The sequence below is a fragment of the Callithrix jacchus genome, chromosome 3 (genome assembly GCF_049354715.1).
Source record: "Callithrix jacchus isolate 240 chromosome 3, calJac240_pri, whole genome shotgun sequence".
Taxonomy (NCBI): domain Eukaryota; kingdom Metazoa; phylum Chordata; class Mammalia; order Primates; family Cebidae; genus Callithrix; species Callithrix jacchus.
This window is the reverse complement of record NC_133504.1, coordinates 51,488,750-51,514,737: the sequence shown is the minus strand read 5'-3', so window position 1 is coordinate 51,514,737 and position 25,988 is coordinate 51,488,750. Positions and strand designations below refer to the sequence as shown.

General features: G+C 36.7%; 1 protein-coding gene across 5 annotated transcripts in view; it reads left to right on the top strand.

The window, feature by feature from the left end:
- SMAD1 (SMAD family member 1) overlaps positions 1–25,988 on the top strand; it is a 77,477-nt gene that overhangs the window by 9,937 nt on the left and 41,552 nt on the right. For 4 of the 5 annotated variants that reach the window (XM_035292895.3, XM_035292892.3, XM_035292893.3 and 1 more), the window contains exon 2: positions 23,329–23,903. In XM_035292895.3, the coding sequence (XP_035148786.1) occupies positions 23,504–23,903 (400 nt within the window). In that variant the 5' untranslated portion in view covers positions 23,329–23,503. Of the gene's footprint in view, positions 1–12,054; positions 12,339–23,328; positions 23,904–25,988 lie in introns of those variants that run through there. The other variant, XM_054252887.2, reaches the window with a different exon arrangement.

Here is a 25,988-nt window from a genome sequence, read left to right as displayed (position 1 = left end):
AAGGTTCTGTGCCTGTCATCCCAGGAGGCTGAGGCAGAAGATTGCTTAAACCTAGCAGTTCAAGGCTGCAGTGAGCTATGATTGTGTCACTGCACTCCAGTCTGGACAACAGAGCGAGACTCTGCCTCAAGAAAAAGGAAAAAAGAAGTAAAAAACTACTAATGAACATAAAATGCTCTGGTCATGTCCTAGATCAGACTCTTGATTGAAATGGGGACGATGCCTTCCTTTTTCCTGTATTTTGTTATCAGTCTGAGAAGGCTGGGCTTTTCTCATTTAAGGAAAGGAAGCCTAAATTTCCCAGCCTCCTAAGAGAATCTGGAGTTACAAGGGAGGTACAAGGTATATGTAAAGTGGAGTTGTAAGAGGCAGGCACCCTGCTTCCCTCCATAACATGATTTTGGTCCAGGAGTTTCCTTATTAGAATATGAGGGGCTATCAGTTATACACAAGTTTCTCAGTCACCTGGCATAGTTGATGAACCTTGAAGACACCCGTGCTTCTTAGAGCATATTGAAATAGGCCTCTTTCTCTCCTACCTGAATTGCAGTATTAGATTTTATAGTGGCATTTACTCATTGATGTGGATGCAGTGATGGTCTAGGAATATGGTTTTGATTATTGAGATGGATGAGTTTATGAGGTATTAAAATAAAGTGGGAAAAATTCCCTTTGTAGTAAAACCTTAAAATGTTTTAAAAAAACTTAAAATTAGGCATCAGTGTTTAATTTTCCAAATTTTTTTATAAGGGATAATAGTGGTCATGGGTTTTCTGTGAGTAGAAAATTCAAACTGTTTTCTCTCTGCTCTCAGACTACAACAGTCAGCACAAAACACTTCTGTGACTAAATGTGTGTGGGTTTTTCCCTACACACCAAACACTGGCTGGGTGTCTTCCAGTTCAGTTTTGACACTACTTGGAGATAGCATCACATCCTACAGATTGAGGGTTCAGTCCAACCCACCTCCAACATAAATCCAAGCCTCTGGAACTTCTGGCTGACCAGCTTCGAGTTGGGGATCCTGTGACCCTGCTCTTTGGATTCATTAAATTTGATAGAATGGCTCACAGGGTTTGGGGAAACTTATGTTTACTGATTTATTATAAAGGATATTAAAAAGGATACAGATGAAGAGATGCATAGGGCAAGGTATGGGGGAAGGGGGCATGGAGTTTCCATGCCTAACCTGGGCGTGCCATGCTTCAGGAACCTCTGCGTGTTCAGCTGTCCAGAAGCTCTCTGAACCTTGTCCTCTTGTTCTTTTATGGGGCTTCATTTTATAGGCATGATCAATTATACTGTTGGCCACTGGTGATCAACTTAACCTTCAACCCCTTGCCCCCTCCCTTGAGGTTGGAGGGTGGGGCTGAAAGTCTCAAACCTCTAATCCTGCCACCATCCTGAAGCTGGTTAAGGGCTGCCAGCCAACAGTCAGCATTAGCATGCAAAAAGACATCACTTTGGAGTCTCCAAGGATTTTAGGAGCTGTATGCCAGAAACAAGGTTGAAGTCCAAGTATATATTTTGCAGTATCGCAGGTTTAAAAGGCTATTCATATCCTTCCCATAAGGGAATGAGTCTGGTGGTTATTGGTAGGATCCTTACCAAACTGAATTACATTCAGTCTTAAGTGGGTTCTTACCTTGCCGCTAGACAGAATCAGAATTTTTCTGTGTCTTCTGTCTTACCATCTCCTTTCTTTTAAATGACCTGGAAACATTTTAAAGTTGGATAAAAAAGGCTTTTAAATTTCGCCTTCAGGCTCACAACTTGGCCCACTAGCATCCCCTGCCCATCCTTACGTCCTTTCTGAGTGAGACGTGACTGGGAGTACGGGCCCTGAAGTGGTATGCATTGGCCAGACCTGGCACTCAAACTCTTTGGGTTAAGTGGTAGAGCCAGGAAAATGGGTCTTAATTTTATCAGAGACAGTAGCTTTTCATGAAGGAGAATAATGATGCAGTGAATGTTGCTGTAGAAATTATACAGCTGGTTGCGTATAGCTTGCCATCTCATCTATTACAGCTTCCTGTTTTGCTTTTTGCCCATTGCCAGCTTTGCAGTACAACATAATTAATAACAACCCCTTTATTTTCCATGTGTTTATGTTTGTGTGCTAGGACTTCTGTTTAGTTTACTCAAGCTTGAGGGAATATTTTATTAGTTTAAATGTTTTTCTGTTAACTGTGAACAAAATTAACTTGATTATCATTTAAATGTTGGCAAAAAAACTGTATTTATAGCATTTATTTTCATTTATTTATAGCATATATTTGCTGAAGAGTTGTCAATTTGTGTGGGCTGAGATGTTCTGTATTCTAGAAAAGGCTCCTTTAAAAGGGGTGCATCCTCACTGTGGAGTCCTGCTTTTTTATTAAGCTGATATTAATCAGTTCAGCAAGTATTTCAGGTATTCCTACTGTGCATCCAGCACTGGACTATGTTTTGGGTGATGTAGAGAAAAGTGTAAATCATTTTCTGCTCTGAAGAAGCAGTCTAATTGGTAAGAGGAGATTATACATTTGAAGCTGTTTTACTTACAGTTGGGATCATCTTTTAAAATCAAGGGATTGGGTTCTTTTCCAATCTGATGCAGTTGTTAGAGCTTTTGCCTCTGGCCTAGTTCTACCTTAGTTCATTCTTTTAGCAAAGTTTTGAGTGTCCGTGTTTCTATTTATGCTTATGTTCATAGTGTGTCTCTTAGACAGCTTGATAAAGTTGGGATAAGGGATTGTAGATACAAGACCTGCACTGAGGATCTTCTAACTTTGAGGAACAATACAAATCTGCTTGTTTAGTCTAGCATCTGTTGTAATACCTTTTACTACACTTACCTTATTAACTCTTTAGACTGAGTTCCCTGAGGGTATGGACAGTGTCTTTATGATCTTTGTGTTAGCACAGTGCTGGTTCTTCCTTGTCTATTCATTAGAATTGTATGAACAGCCACCACCACAAAAATGCCTGGGCCCATCCTATCGAAGGATTAGGGTAAGGATTCTTTCACAAAGTACCACAGGGAATATTAATATTGTTAATATTCAGAAAGAAAAATATTGTTAATATCCAGCAATATTAAGAATGGTTGGCCTGACACACAGTAGGTACTTGATGAGTGTATTTTTTCTTTTTGTGCTTTTTAGAACTACATCAGGAAATATAATATGGTATATTGTGAGTTCACTGTGGTTATGAACCATGTCTTTTATACTTGGTAGCACCCAGCACTGTATGATGCCGGTTGTGGGTGCTCAGACTCACTAGTTCTGAGGATTGACTGCTTTGCTTCCCCTTTCTTTTCGTTGAGAAGAACAGAGATAGAAAGGGTGTGTGTGTTTGACATGTTTCCCTTTTCCTCTTGTGGAAGAATCAGCAGTTCTCTGAGTCCCGGAGTCTAGAAATGAGTTACAGAAAGCTGTTGAGGCCTGAGGTGCTTAGATTGCAAAGAGAAAAGGAGAAGAAAAGTGGCAGTATAGAGCCGTGGCTTATCTGGCTATGTTAGAAAAATGTTTGGTTGTCACAACTGGGAGGGAGGGGCTGGAGGGTTGCAAATAGCTTCTAGTGGGTAGAGGTCAGGGATGCAACCAAACATCCTGTAATGTTAAAGTTGAGGAACCCTGAAATAGAGGATGAAAAGGGAGATCAGAAGACAGATGGGATAACTGAAGTGGTAGTGTCACGACCGTTTCTGCCACACCAGCACACAGTTTGTGTGCTTTATCTTCCCACTTCCCTTACGCCTTACCCCAAATCCTTCAGAGTGCAGAGTACTATTTTTGCCATTATCTGTAAGTAGCATTGTGACTTACAACTATGTTTAACTGTGTATTAGGTGTTAAAATTAATATCTTACCTATATTAAAATATACCTGCAAGATTCCTTTAGTTAAATTTTCTTTATCTCTACATTTACTTGATTAGAAAAGTATTAACCTCAAGAAAAAGAGAGCTAGCCACTTTTATTTTATGTTTTCAATAAATGATCTTAAAATAATTAGTGGGAATGTAAAGAAAATGAATTTCTTTCTTTCTTTTTCTTTTTTTTAAATAGACAGGGTCTTGCTATGTTGCCCAGGCTGGAGGCTGGAGTCCAGTGGTGTGATCACAGCTTACTGTAACTTTGAACTCTTGGCCCCAAGTGATCCTCCTGCCTTAGGCTCCCAAGTAGCTGAGACTGCAGGCATGCACCACAGTGCCTGGCCTTTTTTTTTTGTAAAGGCTATATTGCCCAGGTTGGTCTCAAACTCCCACCCTCAAGCAATCTTTCTGCCTTCCAAGAGTCCTGGGATTACAGGTGTGAGCCACTGCGCCTGGGTCAAGAAAATGAATTTCTTAAAAGGAGTTTAATTTTAATGTTCTACAGATTCATCATGAGAAAAGGATTATTAAGATTTGAACATACAAGAGCTAATGGTGCCAATTATCTGATGTCTTGTTGAATGATATAGCTTATAATGTCTTATTCTAAGATCTTTAGATTAAAATGAATTTAATTTTATTACTGCTACACCAATAAAACTCTTGGTTTTTTCATGTCCTAACAGCGTGGGAAGATATCAAGAAGGAAAGCAACAGCAAAAACAAGAATAAATTAGAAGGGGAAGGGAAGGAGATGGAGGGCATTTTTTAAAACTATAAGCAAATCCTTTCCCGTTAGTCCTTCTGCCTTATGCATCAGACCAAGAAGGGGGCGACTGAGGAGAAGCAGTAGAGGTGTTAACCTTGGCAGGTTCCTTAACCTTTTTCTACCTCAGTTTTGTCATCTGTAAAATAGTAGTTATTTTATAGGACTCATAAGGATTAAGAGAGCTATTTAATTTAAGGTGCTCAGAACAGTGCATGGTGATTCATTATGGTGGTGGTTGTGGTAATGAAGATGATATAAGGATGATTTTTGATTGTTTTTGAATATAGTTGACCCTTGACCAACAGAGGCTCAAACTGCATGGGTCCACTTATACTCAGATTTTTTTCTCAATCAAAAGTGGATACAAAATACAGTATTCACAGAATGTGAAACCTGAAAATGCAGAGGGCGAGCTTTTTGTTTATGCACAAGTTCCAAAGGGCCCACTGAGACCTGTATGCAAGGATTTTGTATTGGGTGGTTGGGTCTGGGAACCAGTGCCCCAGGTATACTGAGGGATGACTATACTTCTGTTGAAAATTGGTGGAGTCCATGGATGTACTTTTATACAGTGTTTCTCGTAAAACCACCTACCAATTTCTCCCTTTGAAGTTGGTGGTGATAGTGATAAAAGTTTCATGAGTTTTCAAACTAGTATATTTCATGCGTTCTGTAAAAGTCTGTTTTATGCCTATACTCTGCATTCCAAAAGAGTGATTTATATGATAAAATGTTTGTCTTCATGTTTTTATAATATACTAAAACACTATAATTAACTGTCATCCATTTACATATTTTTCACCACAATTTTTAAATCTTAAATAGGCATTTCTCTAGAATTTGCTATGTTTTCAGGGTATATTGTAGCTTCATTAATAGTATAAGCAAAATATAAATGATTAAAAGCTTTCTTTGTTGAATCATAATACATTGTAGAAGCAATAGTTAATTATTAGTAAGGCTGCTTTGAATTATCCGTTCCATTTTCCATACCCACTAATGCAGGTGTTTGATAGTTTTTGGATTTCCATTGTAGGGTAAGTAACACAGCTCAGAATGTGTGGAAGATGTCATTGTAGTACAGACTGTAGGCCGCTTTGTCTGCATGTATGTTTCTCTTTAGGTGAAGAGCCTGAACAGTGGTCTTGTGACTTTTATCACAGTCTACCATCTAATATGGTTCTCCCATCTCTCCCATACCCACTTTATAAGCTTGATGGTGATGGGAACTGTGTTATTTTCTTTCTACTGCAGCTTTATGTTGGTGATGAGGGCTTACAAATTGGTTCAGTTAAATAGTGGATAAATGGAAACTAAAGCCTTCTTAGTAATCGAGCACGTGAAGGAGGAGAACTTGGGTTCTGAAGCCTTCTGAGAATATTGTCTTAGGTTTTTCCATTGTGATTGGTAAATAAGTTACTTTAGGGATGTTAGCAGATAAGATTGTACTAAACAAGTGATCAGAGGTAGAAAGGCCTAGATTCATGGGTACAGATCTCACCTAATTCTGTAGGTGATGCTTGCTTATATCTAAAGCATTGTTTCTCTAAAACCAGTGAAAAACTTTGCTTTTGCTTCGTTTAGGTCTTAGGTGAGGGAGCTCTCACATTCTGGAAGAGGGTTGCTGCTGTTTGTTCAGTTTCTCCTCTGAGGTGGCCAAGTGAATGTTTGCAATTACAGTCCAGTTTTTGGCAGATTGAAAGAGTCTGTCACTGATTGTCATATGGAGAGTGAAATCTGGCCGATCTCAGTGTTTGTTTCAGTGGTTATATAAACTTTGATTTTTAGAAGTTATTCTTTCAAATAACAGATTTCTGTAATGGAAAAAGGACAGGACTAAATTGCTCGTGAAGATATTTGAATAACATTTAACATTTTTATTTAGTAAGAAGTTCATGCATTGAAAAATTTATTGGCTATTTGAATAGTTAATAGAAAGGGGAGTAAGGGTCTAATATGGGAGGGAAACTTTTTTGTTATAATGTGCCATTTCGTGAAATGGAATTCTTTGATTATGTGCCTGGATGCTTAATAAAAGCGTACATTCCATTCCTATGCATATCATATTAACCTAGAATAGGGTCATGTATTTTACCAGAATACATTTCTCTGAACATCCTATGCAGATACACTTTAAAATTGCTTTTTTCCTTTATAAGAAGATGTATCTTGCCACCTGTTGGTCATAATGCTGTCTTCTAGGGCTATGTAGAAATAACTCTCTTACTTCCTTTCAGTTTTTATTTCTTTTTATTGTTGGGGTTTTAACTTTGAAAACAGCAATTGGTTAAGAGTAAAAGTAATTGGCTCTCCTGCACTCCCTTGTACCCAGCTCACTCCTAAACATAGCTACTTTTTCAGTTTCATTTATTTTTTTTTCCAGGCCTTTAAAAGTGCACATGTATATACATAGACAGTTTTTGTTTCTATTTGTGTTTTTAAAAAGAGACCATACTGTAGGTACTGTAACCACTTCTTACTGAACAGTTGAGGTAAGGTTTCCTTTTTATGGTAGTATTATACACGAATGTCCATCTGTCTTTTCTTTTGTTAACAGTTACATCATAGTCAAATGTACCATAATTTATTTAATCATTCCATTATTGTTAGGCACCTGTGTTATTTAGAACATGAATATCCTTGAACGTGGATCTTTGTGTGTGCTCATCTAAGGTTGCTATTTCCCCTATGGCTTTCTCAAGCCGTGGCTGCTTTCTCCCATAAACCTCTTACCTCTTTTTTCCACCTTCAGACCATTCTTCTAGCATCCTCTATAAAAAACACCTAGCTTTGACTATCCCGTAAAATTATACCACTCATTACCCTTCCTTGTTAATCATTTTCTGCCCCACTGCCATATAATTCATTCTAATTCCTGCAAGATTTAACTCCTAGTTGTTATTCCCTTGGTTGAGCAACCCTAATCCGAAAATTCAGAATGCTCCAAGATCCAAAACTTTTTGAGGACTGATGTGGCACCACAAGTGGAACATTCTATACTTGATGTGAGAAGTCACAGTGAAAACACAGTCAAAACTTTTTTTGTGTACAAAATTATTAAAATTATGATATAATATTGGCCAGGTATGGTGGCTCATGCCTATAATCCTAACCCTTTGGGAGGCTGAAGCAGTGGATCACTTAGCTCAGAAGTTCGAGATCAGCCTGGGCAACATGGCAAAACCCTGTCACTACTAAAAATCCAAAAATTAGCCAGATGAGGTGGCACTCGCCTGTAGCCCCAGCTATTCAGGAGGCTGAGGTGGGAGGATCACTTGAGCCCAGGAGGTCTAGGCTGCAGTGAGCCATGCCACTGCACTCCAGCCTGGGCGACAGAGCAAGACCCTGTCTCAGGAAAAAAAGAATTACTCTTCAGCCTATGTGCATAAGTTATAGATGAATTTTATGTTTTGACTTGTGTCCCATCCCCAAGATATCTCATTATGTGTATTCAGAATATTCTAACATCCAAAAATATCTGGAATCTGAAACGCTATCTGGTCCCAAGCATTTCAGGTAAGGGATACTCAGCCTGTATTCCTGTACAGGAATTATGGATATTTAGTCTGTCATTCTTGGACTACTTCTCCTCCAGTGGCCTTGTCTTTGGTCCTACCTCAGATACTCAATCTCTGGCTGGAAAGATTCTGTAAAAGGAAAAAAATCTCAGTCTCATAGTCTGCATAATATGAGATTTCATACTTGTAAAAATTAAACAATTCTCCAATCTTGTGGTTATTTTCTTTATTTACATAAGCAGTGAAGTATTATTTGTTCATGTCTATTCTTTGAGAATATATCCAGAATCTGACTTCTGCCATGCTGATTGAAATCTTTATCATCTCGTACCTTAATAATTGCCATAGCTTTCTAACTGGTCTCCCTACCCACCAGTCCCTAATTCCATCCCTGCATCTTTCAGTATGTTCTCAACCCAGCAAGCCGTAGTAATTCTGTTAAACTGTAAGATGGATGATCTCCCCTCTGCTCAGATCTCTCAGTGTTTCCATCTCAATTTGGAGCAAAAGCTCTGAAGTCCCTATGGGCCCCGCACATACCTGCCCCTGTGACCTCTCTGTCCTCATCTCCCATTTCTCTTCTCTCTCTCACTCCGTTCCAGCTTAAGTGAGGACTCCTTGCTGTTGCTTGAACATCTCAGGAACATTCTTGCCAAATGGCTCAAATGGCCTTTGCAATTGCTCTTCTCTCTGCTTGGAATGCACTTCCCCAGATACCGCTTTTCAGAGGGCTGTTAAGATACCATATTCGCAATGAGGCTTTCCTTGACCACCAGAATGTAGGCCCCATCAAGGCACAGTCAGGGACTTTGAAAAACTTTTTTTCTCTTTCAGTGCTGCCTTTTTAGTGCTTAGAATAGTGCCTGGCACGTGATACCTGTTTGTTGAGTGAATTGAATTACTGTAGTGGTTATCAGTTTTCCTTTTTTTGTATGAAGTTAGAACTTCATTAAACAGACAAAAACTAGACTGTAAACCTCATTTTTTTGCATATGCAAAATATTTAAATTAGCCCTATTTGTGAACCTGCTTTGTTAATAAATCACTTTTGTTTTTCAGCATGTTATAATTTTGAAGTAAGTCTTTCATATTCAGGTTTAATCTGCATAACAACCCAGTGGATTGGGTGGTGGTATCACAATTTTGTGGAAAAGCAAATTGAGGCTCAGAGTTGTTTTCTTGAAAATACAGCTACTTAAGCGGAGAGCTGCAGTTCAAACCTTTTCAAGTTAAGGACTCTTGTTTTCTAATTTAGAAGCCATCTTAAAATGACAAAAGATAGAGGTTTTATTTGAAAGTATGAAGAATGTGCCCTACTTTCTCATTCTGGGTTTTGTCTGCCTTTTGTTTCCATTTGGAAAATATGTAAAATAAATGGTTAACTTTAAAATTCCTGACAATGACAGATCAACAAGTTTTATTTCTCTCACCTGTGGAGGAAGTGGCCTCCACCCAGTTTTACTGAATTAGGAGGGAAGTGATTTTTTCAAGTGATAAAAAGAAATAAAATTCCATGCTCTTCCCAGAGGAGGAGTCCAACAATTGGGAGAGTGGCGTGAGACCATATGTTGGTTTGTAAAAGGATATAACTTGTAAAGATGTTTCCTTTGATGCCTGTGATGAATATGGATGTGTTTCCCTTCTAAAGGGTCCTGATTAAATTATGCAATTAAGAGCTGAGCTGAAGGATCTAAATATAGGAAGAGAGTTCAGACCGTCCTGCTTTGTGTCTGTCAGTTCACCCCTACAGATGTGCATGTTTGTTGTCATAAACGCACCTGTGAGATCAGCAGAGAGAGAGAATTATGTTCCAAAAAATGAAATACAGCAGGTTGTTTTTTTTTTTAAAGGGATAGTTTTTTCCTCCTATAGTTGATTCCATTTTCATCTGTGAATTTGGTATTTGGATTACTTTTTGTTTTTTAAGCCTGATTGAGGGACTTTGTTATCAGTCAGTACTGGTTTAAAATGTAGATCTACTACTTACCAGAATAGGTCTGGAGAAAGTTACTTTAACCTCTGAGCCTCAGGTTTATTAGTAAAATTGAGATAATGATTTATACCTTGAAGGACTGGTGCGAAGAGTCAATGCAATAATGTTTGTGAAAACAACCAGTATAATGCTTGTCTAAGGTGGTAACTCAATTCTGTTTATTAGCTACTGATGAATCATTCATAACTAACCACTTACGGAAATCTACCATATTTAGCATTCTTTGTAGTCTAAAATTGCTATTCTAGGATAACTGACTCAAAGAGAATAGTTTTTTCTAAGAGACAAATACCGTAGACCTTTTCCTTGAGTAGTCAATAAAATTAAATCTTAAAATGTCTCTGGTCTTCAATCCTTCCCGTGTTTGAGGAGTGAGCATTTATAGGCCAGGAGTCTTTACAGTGTTTGAGTTGACATGTATGTGAATGGACTTTATCAGGGTGAGCTTATGACGAGCTAGATATTTTGAAAGCCTACCATGTCCTGAAGGACAGTATTCCAAAACAAACACGAATTTGGGAATGGGGGTTCAGTGGGAGTAAGGAATGTTGTATAACTTTTAGAAAAAGTGGCAGGGAAATAGAGAAAAGCCAACTTCGTTGAAGTTGGGGACAATAAGAAAACTTTTTATTGCCTTGTCTGCTTACCTATGCAAGTAATCATCTAATGAGACAAAACAGATGTGACAACTGCTATTTTATAGAGAATTTCTATGATTAAGACAAATTAACCAGGCTCTATTAGCCTAGATTTGTCAGGATGGAAGGATTTGTGTATGCAGTACAGAACCAGAAAGAACTCCAAGAATTTTCTGATACAATGAAGACTTGTTGAAGAGCATACTTGGCGCACCTAAAATACATAAACTACAGTTATATCCTTAGAGACTCTTGTCATTGTGACATCATGAGTTCCTTGCTTTTTTTTCATCAAGGGGATGCTACTTTTGAAATTGTTTGGCTGAACTATAGCTTCAGTGAACTTACACATTGGCGAGTAATAAGCTGGAATTCAGTCTACATGTTATTCCTTTTCTTTTTGATTCCCAAAATTTCTACTCAGCACTATTGAGGGACCACATGTGTCTCTTGCTAGCATGTCATTTAAGTCACACTGGAGGGACTGGAAGACCTACTGTTAGTGTCTCTGCTTTAAAGGCAATAGTACCTGCATTATTACATTACTATAAATAGGTTTTCACGAGCTGAACCTCTCTCCTATCTCCAACCCTCAATTTCTCCAGATTTGGAAAATCAGTATCTGGCAAAAAAAAAAAAAAAAAAAAAAAATTCAGCAGGAAAAACATCAAACTAGCTATTCTGTGTCATCAATCCCATGTTTGGAAGGTTGGAAAGTGTTTGGAAGTAACTGGAACAAGGCTGAATAGTAAGAGACTCAGTAAGATGGAACTTTATTTGTGGGTGTTTGTGATAGTAGAACTCTCCTGCTGCTGTGAACTGAGACCAGCAGAGTTCTCTGTTCTCTGTGGGTCTCCATATGGCTTTCTTGTGTAGGAATTTTGGTTAAATACATTTTTTCCTTTAAGGACTCAGTCGAAGTAGAGTTCATTTTAGCCTTTTTAGCAATGAAGTTAAGCGCTGTACTTTATGAAGTACATTAGAATTAGTAAAAGAGTGAGGTTTTATCCATTTTTATATTTCTTTCTGTTCTAGGTTTTTTTCCCCCCTTATTTTGCTTAGTGGTGAGTTTTATTTAGCTAAATTTGACTTACTTGAGATTGAGAAATGTTGAAAGTTGAGGGCTAAGTGCCGTTTTAGACAGGAAAAAGGAATGCAGGGCACTTCACCTGTTTCCTCCCCCAGTACAAATACAGCAGGTCCTCAAACAACATCATTTCATTCAGTGTCATTTCCTTATAATGTTGATGAGAAAAAACATTCCCAACCTAGGACACTCTGTGTGTGGCGCTTGCACTTTCTCCCTGTGTCTGCATGGGTTTTCTCTGAATACTCCAGTTTCATCCCATATCCCAAAGGTGTGCGCGTTAGGTCAATTAGTATGTCTACATTGTCCCCATTGCAGTGAACGTCGGGGTGTGTGTGTGTGTGTGTGTGTGTGTGTGTGTGTGAGTGCGCCCAGCCATGAAATGGAGTCCTGTCCAGGGATTGTTCCCACCTTGTACCCTGAGATGCTGGGATCGGCTTGGGCCACTGTGACCCTGAACTGGAATAACTGGGTAAATAATTATCTTGTTTCTATTAATCTTTCTTAAATGTATATGTGGCTTACATTTATTTCAGTGTTAATTTTATAAGTGTTTTGGGTCTTAGAAGTTTGGTGATGTTTTTGTGACCAGGAATGCCCTGTAGGAATTTAACTCTTGTTTATATCAGTTAGCTGATGCTAAAATTAGTTTTGTTTTACATCGTTTCACTTAAAAAAACAGCTTCCAAGAACTTACCTAGGACATTAAGTAAGGACTTACTGTATCTGAAAACCCGGTTAGTTCCTAATTGGAGTAACTAGGTTAAAGAAGCCTTTGAACATTGTTATTTGTTGAACTAGATCAAACTACTTGAGGGTATTTTCTGGAACTTAAATAACTAGATCCATTTCTGTTTGTATATTCATTGTAATGGCATTGGACTTGTATAGCAAATTTTAACTTGTTTTTTCTTGTCTGCCTTAAGGGTAGATAGAGATTTATCATTTTTCTTAAGGAGCTGTACAATAATCTTTTATGCTTTTTATTAGGAACCGTTTACAGTTCCTACCATCTACTAATCATTGTGTTCTACTTGTTCCAGAGTTCTCTCTCCACCTGTCTTGATTTTTAGGGGTTCTATCTCTCTGTTTGGAAATGTGTGCGGATGCTTCTGCCTCAGCCTTCTTGCTGGGCCGTTGTCTCATGTCGGTTGTCTGCTGTTCCACATTTAAGTAATAGGTATTTAGCTTTATCAAAAGTTTGTAAGTTCCTAATTCTTCTGGACCTCTGATTTATTCAGTCTGATTTTATTTAGGGTAATGATTATGATCGCCTTTCCATTTTATGAGGTTTTCATCTTTTACCAATAAATCTCATTGTAATTCTTTGCTTGCAAGATGGCTTGAAAGATGCAAGCAGTAATAAATTGCTCTTTACATTTTAAAGTATTTATTGGCATTAAATTGCTGAAATAGTATGCTTTTTGCAACCTTTGTACTTTTATGCATTTTAAACCCTACATCTTCAGTGTATAATATTCTGTGAGTCTATAGTTTCTGTAGGTGTCAGGAATGTTTCAGGTGTCTTTATCATCCTTTGGAATCATGATCTATTTGGACAATTCCATTTTTGTTCAGAGTATACAGTTGACTTGAGTACCTAAGTAAAATGAAGCAGGTTAGAAAAAAGTAGTTTATTTTAGAGTATTGAAAAGTACATTACAGGACCCCTGGCATATTCCCCTTTGGCCTTTTTTTTTCTTTTTTTTTAAAGATGGCGTTTCACCATGTTGGTCAGGCTGGTCTTGAACTCCCGACCTCAGGTGATCCACCCACTTTGGCCTCCAAAGTGCTTGGATTACAGGTGAGCCACCACGCCCGCCTGACCTTTATTGATGTTTTAATTTAAGCATCTCAAGGCAAGAGTTAATCTCACCAGGCCTTGAATTCTATCCAAAATTGGATGTTGGATTAACATATACATTTCTATAATACTAATGGTGCCAGTTAATATTGATCACTTTCTACAGTGTCTCTGAGGTATCTTACATCTCCATGGCATCTAATAAGGTATATTGTGAAACGATTTCATATATTAAAAACACCGAACTACAAAATTCGTGCAGTTTGTTTATGATCACTCTAAAGTCCACCGTAGATCTACTTTGGGAGCTCAAGTCATACTTTTGCTGTGTATTCACAAGACCAGTCTATCTGTTTAAGAAGATATCTGGTGGTGTAAGTCTGGAAATTTGCACCTAGGTGGTTTCATTACTTGGAAATACTTGTTTCCAAAAGGAAAAAAATGGATCAAACAATTTTATTTCATTTTTTTTGAGGTGCAGTCTCACTGTCGCCCAGGCTGGAGAGCAATGACGCGATCTTGGCCCACTGCAACCTCCACCTCCTGGCTCAAGCAATTCTCTTGCCTCAGCCTCCCAAGTAGCTGGGACTACAGACATGCACCACCACGCCTGGCTTATTCATGTATTTTTAGTAGAGACAGGGTTTCGCCGTGTTGTCCAGGCTTGTCTCGAACTCCTGACCTCCGGTGATCCGTCCACCTCAGCCTCCCAAAGTGCTGGGATTATAGGCATGAGCCACTGCACCCAGCTCATCAAACAGAATTTTTATAAAGTTGTCTTTAAAAAAAAAAAAAAAACTTATTCAGCTGTTAAACATTTTCAAAGTGAAGTTAATCAATACCCTTTACTTTTAGTTTCTTAATTCTTTTGATCTTTGTGCCATGATTTTTTTAACTGTTAAGAAAGAGTAATGTGAACCAAAGAACAAGAAGTGTGGGGAGAAAGAGTTGCCTGCTTCGTTTGACATTAGACCATTTATCTTCTGTCATTTGCCTTTCTTAAAGTACTGGAAGTTTTTGGATTTTTTTCCCCCTAGTCACTTTTTGTAGCCTGTATTTTTTGTTTATTTTATTGAATAATGTAATTATTCCTTCAGTATTTCATGGGAGCATTTATTTAGTCTGTTGAATTCCACACCGGTCCAATAATTATAAAACAGCCTCTAGTCTGAAACTGATACAGAGGGTGGTTGGACATTATTTGTCTCCTCATCGTTTTATTAAGGTACTTGGATTTTAGCACTTGCTGGTTACTCCTCCCTTTAAAAAACAATTGTATCTTCATATGCAAATTAGAGTAATTTTAAAAAAAACTTTCCATGGGAATTTGGGATCTGTAACATATTAAATGGAAGAGAGTGTGTTTTGTTGATATTCACAGGAGTTGGATAATTTAAATGTTGCTTTATTACTAGATGATGACAAGATGAAGAAAATGCCCATTTGTTGTACAATTGGCTAATTAGGTTTCCTTAATATATAAAGCAAGTTACACAGCAGTTAATAGTATTTTAAATTTGTTTTTTTTTTTTTCTTTTAATGTTAAGGAACAACACATAAGTTGGAAAATTATATAGCTATGTCAAGAGGAGTCGTATAAGAGTATTTTTCTAATTTCACTTCTGGCAATTTTGATAGAAATCCTTCCCATGAGTGAGACTCCTTAGGAAAACGTCCTGAATTTAGAACACTGCTTTAAACAACCTTTTTTTTTTTAAATTTCTCAAACCAGATCACACTATAAATCCACCCTGATTTCTAAGTAGCATCTAGGTATGGCTTGAGCTAATGAATTGATTTTTGTGGGGTTTTTTTTTGGCAATTAGCAAATATTTGCATAGAAGGCCTTTTTTAAAAAATTGTAAGTTACAGTTTTTCATTAAAGAATGTTTGAAAAGTTTAGAAGAGGAGGAGAGAGGCACATTACTAATCTTCCAAACCCAGTCATAGTTAATATTTTGATATATTTACATAGTTGTTCATGGTACATATAACCATTTTATGTTCTGCTTACAGTCTTTCACAAGTTTTTACATAGTCTTTATGAACATAATTTTTAAGGGCTATATAATATTCCATTGAGTAGATGTATGTATGCAGTTTAGCTATTTTTCTAATTATTAGATGTTTCTCATTTTTCCCTATTATAAATAATGCTCTGATGAAAATCTTTGTGCAAAAACTATTTTTCCTTTCTGGTTCAGAATATTTCCTTAGGGTAAATTTCTGAAGGTAAAGTTGCTGGAATAAAGATCTCAATATTTTTAAGGCTGCTGGATTGTTGTTTTAACTAGATGAATACTTTTTCTTTTTTGTCAGTGTGAAATGTTTATATTTGGACAAGAGGGAAGGAAATCTCTGTTTGCTGACTCATGTTTTTATTTTGCACTTTAAACTGATAAGGCCAGTTAGCTTTTGACATAAACTAAGGCAGGAAGTACAAAAAAGGGACAGAAGAAAAGTAGTTGTCTTGCCAAGGCTATAGTATAGTAGACTCATTTGAGTTCCTTATATGAGGTAGGTTACCTGTTTGACTTGTATGTAAAAAAATGCTTAACTCAGGTAAAAATTAGTCATCAGCCTGCATTTTGTTTTGTCTGTGCATGTTTATATGCAAAATGCTGTGATCCTTTGACTTTAATTTTTGTGAGAGGCCTCAAGACATTTACCACCCAACTGGCTTCTATAGTGTTTGGAGGCCCTTGGTTTAGAATTTTTTTTTTTTTTCTTCTCCCAGTATGAAAGAACTCTTTCCATATTGAAGATACTACCTTAGATGTCTTTCTAAAATGTAGATCTAATAATGCTAATTCTCAGATTTAAAACCTCCACTTGTGTACATGATAAGATTCTTCACAGTCTTGCCACTGCCTTTATATCAGCCTTGTATAATCTCCAACCAGATTAAACCTTAGCATTTCTATCATGTGTCTATTAGAACAAGCCATTTAGAAAAGCAGTTTAAAAATTCTGGCTCTACATCCCAGCAAAATGGGTTCAGATCCAGGTTCTGCTACTTATAGCCGCCTATATAACTTTGGACAAGATACTTAACCTTTCCATTTTATTTTTCTTACTTGTAAAATAAAGAAATGATGATAATTACTTCACAGTAAATACTATGGCATTGTTGCTAAGATTAAACTGGTTAACAAATTAAACAACAGTGAGCAGTGTTTGTCAAGTAATGAACACTCAAAATGTCTGCTCTATTGTATTGCAAAATTCTACTTATCCTTTAAATCTGATGTTTTCTCTTGGGAAAAATGTCCTGAAATCTCTGGAATTAATTGTTCTTTCCTTTTCTGTTTTTATATATTATTGTTTATCTTAGTTTGTAGGCTGCTATAACAAAATACCATATAGATTGAGTGGCTTATAAACAACAGAAATTTATTTCTTAAAATTCTGGCAGCTGGGAAATCCAAGATCAAGGTACCTGGTAAGGGCCCTCTTCCTCTTGGGTGGCTTCTTCTCACATGTAGAAGAGAGGAGAGCTCTCTCTGGGATCTCTTTAATACGGGCACTAATCCCATTCATGAGGGCTCTGTCCTCATGACCTAATCACCTCCCAAAGGGCTCACCTCCTAATTCTGTCACCTTTGGGGTTAGGTTTTCAACATGTGAATTTAGAGGGGGCAGAATACAAATATTCAGACCAGAGTGTTGTTGATACTTGTTTTATAGCTTTTATATCACATGATATAAGAGTTAGTTAATAGTAGGCAAATGCATGGCATGTGGGCCTCCTCTTCTGTTATTCTTGTGCCATGGGTGACAGTATAATCATAGCATTTCTTCTGACAGAGTCCCTGGAAGTTGCCTAAAAAGACATCTCAGCACTTTTAGAATTAGCATGCAGGTTAGCAGTTTGCTTTACGGGAGTTAGTTATTTTCGCACTAGCTTTCCCAGTGGATTGTGAGCTCTTCCAGGATGTTAGACATCTTTGCCTCTGTGCTAGCACTGTGCTAGGCCCTTAGCAGGTGCCTAATACAGCTTTGTTGAATGAATGCCGATTTGAATAGTTAAAGCAGAAATCTGAAATGGTGGTTCTTACACACTACCTTGAAATAGCCCCAAGTGATTTTGATAAAAACTTAGCCATTCTGTTTTTAAATTATTGGTTAAAATGTTAAAAAGCTGTTTTTGAAGTAGAAGAAATGGGCATATAGAATATGAAGAAATACACTCCCTCTACAGATTGTTCTTAGAAGCCTCGAAAAAAGTTCTTGTTCTTTTGCAAAACTAACCTTTTAGTAAAAAGGAAATTATCATATCAGTAGGTACACTCTGACCAAGTGTAACTTTTGATAATAGCATAGTTTTGTTTTCTCTTTCTGTTAATGTTAAATGAAAATAATACCAACTTCAAAAGAACTAGTAAATTTGGGTGAACTCTTTAAAAAGGAAAACAGCAGACTCTCTATAGCCTCCCAAATAAAGTTGACGCTCCACATTTGGCTTTCTAAATTCTTCAGGGAGCTAAATTATTCATCAGGCATATAGTGAGAATCTGCCATGTGCCAGGTACTATGCCAAGTTCCAAAGGTAAGAAAATAATAAGCTGGAGTCCCACAATCATTTCCTGTAGTGAAGATGACAGATGTGTAGATTATCACAGTGTAGCCATAGACATGTGCAGTTTGCCGTGACAGCTATTTATAATAATTTTTTAACTTCTGAGGCTCACTAATAATTTTCCCCATTCTAATTTATTTTTTAGTAATTTGTTCTTCTCTTTTTTATTTATCAGTTTTGCTAGGGATTTATCCAATTTTATTAGTATTTTCGAAGAATCAACTTTGATTTTGTAGATTTTCTTTAGCATGCTTTAAATTTCTGCTTTCATTTTCTTCTTCTTTCTTTGGGTTTATTTTTCCTTTTAAAAAAGGCTTTGGTGGGTATTAGAATGTTAGTTTTCAGCTTTTTTCCTTTTCTAATATATGCATTTAAGACTATAAATTTCCCACTGTGCCTTGAGCCACATCCTACATTTTTAATGTGATTTTTTTTTTTTTTTTTGGTGAGACAGAGTCTTGCTCTGTCACCCAGGCTCGAGTGCAGTGGCATAAATCCTGGCTCACTGCAACCTCTGCCTCCTGGGTTCATATGATTGTCCCGCCCAGCCTTCCGAGTAGCAGGGATTACAGGCACATACCACCATGCCCGGCTAGTTTTTGTATTTTTAGTAGAGATGGCCAGGCTAGTCTCGAACTCCTGAGCTCTAGTGATCTGCCTGCCTCGGCCTCCCAAAGTGCTAGGATTATAGGCATTAGCCACCATGCCCGGCTTTGATGTGATATTTTTACAGGCATTCAATTAAGAATATTTTCCATTTCCACTACAATTTCTTCTTTGACACTTGGGTTATTTTAAAGTGTAGTTCTTTTCAATAACAATATTTTTATTGATGTCTTAGTTACACTAAGATCAAAGGATATATTCTATATGGTTTTAGTCTTTTGATAAAGATTGAGATTTGCTTTGTCGTTCATTATATGGTCAGTTTCAGTAAGTATTCCATGTGTATTGGAAAGTGTTATGAATTGTACAGTTGTTGAGTGTTGTGATAATGTGTATGAATTGGGTCAAGTTTTTAAACATGTTTCTTTTCTGTATCTGTTGTTTTTGTTTGCTTGTTTTATCATTTACTATGTTAATCTCCCACTAGGATTGTGGGTTTGCCTGTCATTGTAATTGTTAGTTTTTGCTTTATGAATTTTGAGGATGTTATTATTTGCATAAAAATTGGAATTTTAAAATCTGCGTAATGGTTCAACTCATCACTATAAAATGTCCTTTTTTTCCCCTTTTTTCTCTTTAAAAATCTCTGGTGATATCTCCTAAACTATTTTGATAGCTATGCCAGTTTTTTGGGTAGCATATGCATAGTATGTATTTTTCCATTCTTTTGCTTTCAGTCTTGTGTACTTATATTTAATGTATGTCTCTTTTAAGTACCATATAGTTAAATAATGTTCCCCACAACACCTGTCTCTTAGTTGTCATATTGTAGTCTATTTATATTTAAGTAATTTCTCATACTTTTAGGATTATATCTAAATCTTATTATTTTCTATTTGTCTCATCTGTTGTCTCCTTTTCATTTGTTTTACGTTCCATCATTTTTTAAATTTTTATTTGATTTTTAGAGACAACGCTCACTCTGTCACTCAGGTTGGAGTGCAATGGCACGATCATAACTCCTATTGGAGCTCTTAGGCTCAAGCAGTCTTCCTGCCTCTGCCTCCTAAGTGGCTGAGATTACGGCTACGTGCCACTTTGGCTGAGTACTTTTTTTACCTTTTGTAGAGATAGCGTCTTCCTGTGGTGCCCAGGCTACTCAGTAACTGCTCAAGCTGTCCTCCTATCTTGGCCTCCCAGAGTGCTAGGAATACAGTCATAATCCACCACACTGGGCCAATCATATATATATATATATATATATATATATATGAATAACCATATTTTTTAACTCCTCTATTAACTTGTTGTAATTTTTAATTTATTCTCTCTTAGTTGTTGCTTTATTATGACATGAATTGATAACTTATTATACCAATAATAAATTAATACTTTACCATGGCCTGGATAACACAAGGACCTTAGAATGCTAACCTCATTTATCTCTTTTTGCTGTTGCCATGCATTTTAATTCTACATATATTTTAAACACCACAAGACATTCCTGTTGTTGTTTTGTAAAGTTGGTTTTCATTTAAACTTACCCTTATTTCTCCTTCAGGAGCTCTTCCTTATTTCCAGCAGTTCTTTGCTTATTTCTATAATCTTTTTCCTTTTGCCTGAAGAATTTCTGTTAGTACTTCTTTTTAGTGGCAATCTACTATAAACCAGTTCTCTCAGATTTTGGTTGTTGGAAAGCATGTTTGTTTCACAATCATTTTTTGAATGATTGTAAAATGATTGAAAATTTATATAGAATTTTAATTTACCAGCTACTTACATATGGCACTAAAGATGTTATTTCATTGTCTTCTGTTTTCCATTGTCTATGCTGTAATGTCAGCTGTCAACCTGATTGTACTTACTTGAAGGTAGTGTGCCTTTATAAAGAGTTTTGTCAGTTTTTCAGGAATTTTACAGTAATATGATACTTTGAAACTTGTAGATTTCTCTGTATGTATCCTTGGTAGGTGTGTTAGGCTTCATCAATGTATAATTAGATGTCTTTTGACAGTTTTGGAAAATTCTTGGCTAGTATCTAAAAATATTTCTCTGTTACAGTCTTTCTTCTTTTCCTTTAAGACTCTACTTACATGGTGCTAGACCTTTCCACTAGATCCATTATGTCTTCTCAGTTTTTTATTTTTCATTTTTTCCCTCTCTTTACATTAGTGTATTTTTTACCAATCTTTCTGTTTACTAATCTTTTGGTCTTCTTTATCTAACCTGTTGTTAAGTTCATCTATTTAAAGTCTTCATTAGTTATTCAGTTTTTTAGTTCTGTAATTTTTTTTTGAGATGAAATCTCACTCTGTTGCCCCGGCTGGAGTGCAGTGGCACAATCTCGGCTCACTGCAACCTCTGCATTCTGGGTTCAAGCAATTCTCCTGCTCATCCTCCTGTGTAGCTGGGATTACAGATGCACCACCATGCCCAGCTAATTTTTTGTATTTGTAGTAGAGATGGTGTTTCGCTATGTTGGTCAGGCTGGTCTTGAACTCCTGACCTCGTGATCTCCCCACCGCGGCCTCCCAAAGTGCTGGGATAACAAGCATGAGCCACCGTGCCCAGCCAGTTCGAGAATTTTTATTTCATTCTTTTTTATAGATTCCAATTCTCTGTTAAAATCTTCAACTTTGTCTTCTTTTTCCCTGACATGTTAAATAGTAATCATTAATATTTTAAAGGCTGTATCTGGTAACTCCACTACCTAGGTCATGGCTTAGGTCTATCTGTATTCTGTTTTGTTTTGGTCATTTGGTCCTGTTTCCTAGTATGCTTGATAACTTTTGGTTGATTGCAATATACTGTGAATTTAAAATTATAGTGGCTACATTTGATGTCTCTATAGAGAATTTGTTTTTCTTCTGGCAAGCTGTTAGAGAGCAAAACCCGTCACCTAGACCCAGGCTAGGATTAAGATGATTCTAGGTTGGTTGTAAAGACTGCTGCATTTCATTTTTGCCCTTAGACTGTATTCCTCCAGGAGATTCCATTGAAAGCATAGACTAATTACCAGGGTTTCTCCTCAGCAGGCCTTCCACTCCATTTGTTGTTGTATTATATTTTGTGTTTCCTCAGCACTATGAGACTACTAAGAGCTCTGCGTTTTTTAGCCTCTTAATTACCTCTTTCTGCTTGGTTCCTAGACCTTTTGCTGCTCATAGCATAGCTATTGGCAAATCCCTGGAAAGGAAGAGCAGTGAAGAATATTCAGCTCACTTCATTGCATTTCTCTTCTCTCCAGGATCTTGGCCTCTTCAAGTCCTGAGTGCCTTGGTTCCTCTTTGATGCCTTTAGAAAGCTGGGCTTTTGTTTGTTTTTTTTCTGGCTTGTTTGTTTGGAAGGAGGTTGGTCTGATACATGCTACTCCAATTTAGCCAGTTTGTACAGAGTTAACCTCCTTAACCTTTTTCACATTTTATGTTTTCATGTTCTGGAGAGTCAATAGCTTAAATGAGGCAAAGTGGCTGAAGAATTTGGTACAGTATGTGTCCACGTGCTCTATTCCTTTTATGTCAATAAGTAGCATAATTTTTAAAGCAGGAGATGTTATTTCCTATCTTATTTGCCCTATAGCCCATAGACAGTCTTGTTCACTGAAGAAATACCCTAAAATATTACTGCATTTATATAATAGGAATTTTCTTTTAGCATAAGAAATATTTATAAAACAAACAAGAAACAGATCTTAAGACTAATATATATATTTTTTCACTCCCTGTTGCTTACAGTTTTTGTTAATTGAGGTGTTTTGAAATATATTTTTAGAGGTTATAAATGAATCTAAATCTAAAACATTGTAATATCTGTTGAGAACGTTGACTTTTTTTTTTTAACTTTGTTGCTTCTATTCCAGAGCTTATGTTAACAGTGGCTTACTACTTTTTAAACTACTTCTCAGTTTACTCATCTGTAAAATGGCAACAATTGTATTACCTAGCTCAAGGGATTGTGAAAAGCATTCAATGCTATATGTTAGTTTGATTTGGTTGCCATAATAAAATATGATAGACTGAGTGGCTTAAATCACAGAAATATGTTTTCTCAGAGTTCTGGAGTCTGGAAAATCCAAGATCTTGGTTCTGGACAATCCAGGCTTTGGTGAGGGTTCTCTTCCTGGCTTGCAGATGATCACCTTGTTACAGTGCCCTCCACAGCCCTTTCTCAATGCATGGGCATAGAGGCTGGAGGAGTGAGATAGCAATCTTAAGACCACCAGTCTTATCCGGTTAGGGCCCCACCCTGATGACCGTATTTAACCTTAATTACTTTCTTAGAGACTCCATCTCTAAATATAGTCACACTGGGAGATAGGGCTTCATCATATGAATTTTAGGGGCTACAATTTAGTCTGCAGCATACTGCAATACATGAAAGCATTTGAAATAGTACCTAGCACATAAAATAGTACCTTAATAAATTTGGTTGTATGATAGAGATGATTCTAACCACTTTTTTTTTCTTTTGTAGGTGCTGACTTTGGGTTACTTTTTGAAACACTAGGAATGGTAATTTCTACTTTTCTGGACTTCAGACTCAGAAGTTAAAGAGAGTCCTCTGTAACAAATCTCTTCTGCTGTCCTTTTGCATTTGGAGACTCCTTTATTTCACCATATCCAAGGAGTAGATAACGAGTGCTGTCATTATGAATGTGACAAGTTTATTTTCCTTTACAAGTCCAGCTGTGAAGAGACTTCTTGGGTGGAAACAGGGCGATGAAGAAGAAAAATGGGCAGAGAAAGCTGTTGATGCTTTGGTGAAAAAACTGAAGAAAAAGAAAGGTGCCATGGAAGAACTGGAAAAGGCCTTGAGCTGCCCAGGGCAACCGAGTAACTGTGTCACCATTCCCCGCTCTCTGGATGGCAGGCTGCAAGTCTCCCACCGGAAGGGACTGCCTCATGTCATTTACTGCCGTGTGTGGCGCTGGCCCGACCTTCAGAGCCATCATGAACTAAAACCACTGGAATGCTGTGAGTTTCCTTTTGGTTCCAAGCAGAAGGAAGTCTGCATCAATCCCTACCACTATAAGCGAGTAGAGAGCCCTGGTAAGTGAGTCCTTTTATGTTGATCTGCTTTTTGTGCCCAGTATCAGATTTGTGTTGTTTAGAACATCAAAATAATCCCTTTCCTTGTTTTTAGTTATAATTTGAAAATATTCATGGAAACTGTGTTTGTGTCTGTAAGACAGAGAAGGCCTTTGAGTATTTCGTACATTTTAACAGCTTAGTTATCTCTGGTTAACATTATGTCTTAGGAGCAGGCTATGACAATTGTCATTGCAGTACTAATACCTCTAATTTTTAATAAATTGTTTTCTTTCTAAATTTATTTTTCATGTCTCACATGGTTCTCTGCATTTCTCTAGATAAAACGAGCTATGAATTGTATTCTAAGGGAAGCAAATTAGAAGTGCAGTATTGCTGTCTATATGCTTGAGGGAAGTACAGCATGAGGGCAGTTGCCAATGACTTCAACCATTTTGAACTTAAGAACAGCACTTTTTATCATCTCTGGTGGAATTTTGCTGTGGCATATTTCCTGTAGTGAATATAAAGGAATTCTGTTCTTCTGTGGAATCATTTGATACTATTACTTCATAAAATACACCTAGTTTTTATATGTGTAGTCTTTTGAGAGGTATGGTAAAGGACATATATCAAAATTTGTACGGTTTTGCCTTCAAGTTAGAATCTGCATTCTAGACAATTGGATCATTAGAAAGTGATTAGATATTCATGCACTTAAATGTCTCATTGTCAGATTGGGACCAATTTTGTTGATGGATTGGCTGTTAATAGTTACTGGGTTACTAAGGCTGTACATTAGAATCATATGGCTCTCCTCCCAGACATCCTGATCCTGGAATAGCCTGGTAATCTGTTTTTAACAAGTACTTCAGGTGTTGCCAATGTCTATTGAATTGGTGTTTGGGAATTGCTAAACTAGATCATGTAATAGCATGGTTTTCAAATAAAAGGCATTCTGTAGTTTTGTGGAATATTTAAGACATGTAAAAAAAAAAGATTTTAAAGACTAGAGAATAGTATAACCAGTGTCTTTGTATCCACTACTTATTTTAAGAAATGAAAGATTACATGTAAACTGGAACCCCTGTTTTTGCTCCTCTGATTTTGCTCTTTGATAACCACTGTTCTGAATCTGATGCTTATCATTCTCATGCAGGTTTTTATATTATTACATATGTATGAGTCCATGACTATACCTATTTTTTATATTTTAAAATGTTATATAATGATATTGGAATTTCCTTGTACAACTTTTTTATGCTTATCCAACATTACATTTTTGTGATTTATAGATTATATACTTTACGATTTCCTTGTTAAGTCTTGTAACTTTGGGAATTTATTGGAATTTCATTGATTTTATTTGGGGAAGATTGACATAGTATGCTCTTGAGCGTAATATTATGTAGTACCCTTTTAAGTTTTTCCATATAGCTCTTGCACATGTAGATTTATTTCTAGATAAGTCATTTTTATTGTATCCTTTTAAAAGTTACATTTTGCTGCAGTTGTTCTTGTCTAAGTTTTTTCTAACAACTGTGCTGAATTCTCCTTACTAGTTCCAATGTAGACATTCTTTACTGCTTGTTATATCAGCTGTGATGCAGTGTTCTTTTTTCTCAACTCAGCACAGAGATATTTCTTGATATTGCCTTCTCCACACATATCTCCCTACTCCACTTGGGGAGATTAGGTCTCTGTTCCCACAGCAACATGAATTTCTTTAGAATGTTCTTCACACTTGTAATGATTGTTCTGTTGGTCTTCTCTGCAAGATAGTAAAGCTCCATGAGGGCAGGGACTGTGTATATTATTAACATCTCTATTTTTAGCAACAAGCTCATTTTGATAAATTTTACCTGTTAAATGATGTTGCTGATTTTTCATTTAATATATAGTCATTTGGCCATTTTTTTTAGAGCTGAATTTTCTAGCCAGAAATGGAAATGGAGCTAAGAGTTTTGAAGAGTAAAATGTATTGGATAAGTAATAGGTACCAGCAATGTTATTTAGGGACATGATTTTTTTTGATTCTCATAATGAACTTAAAAAGTATTAATACATAGGGAAGATTTTAGTTCTGCTGCATAAGCAATGAAACGG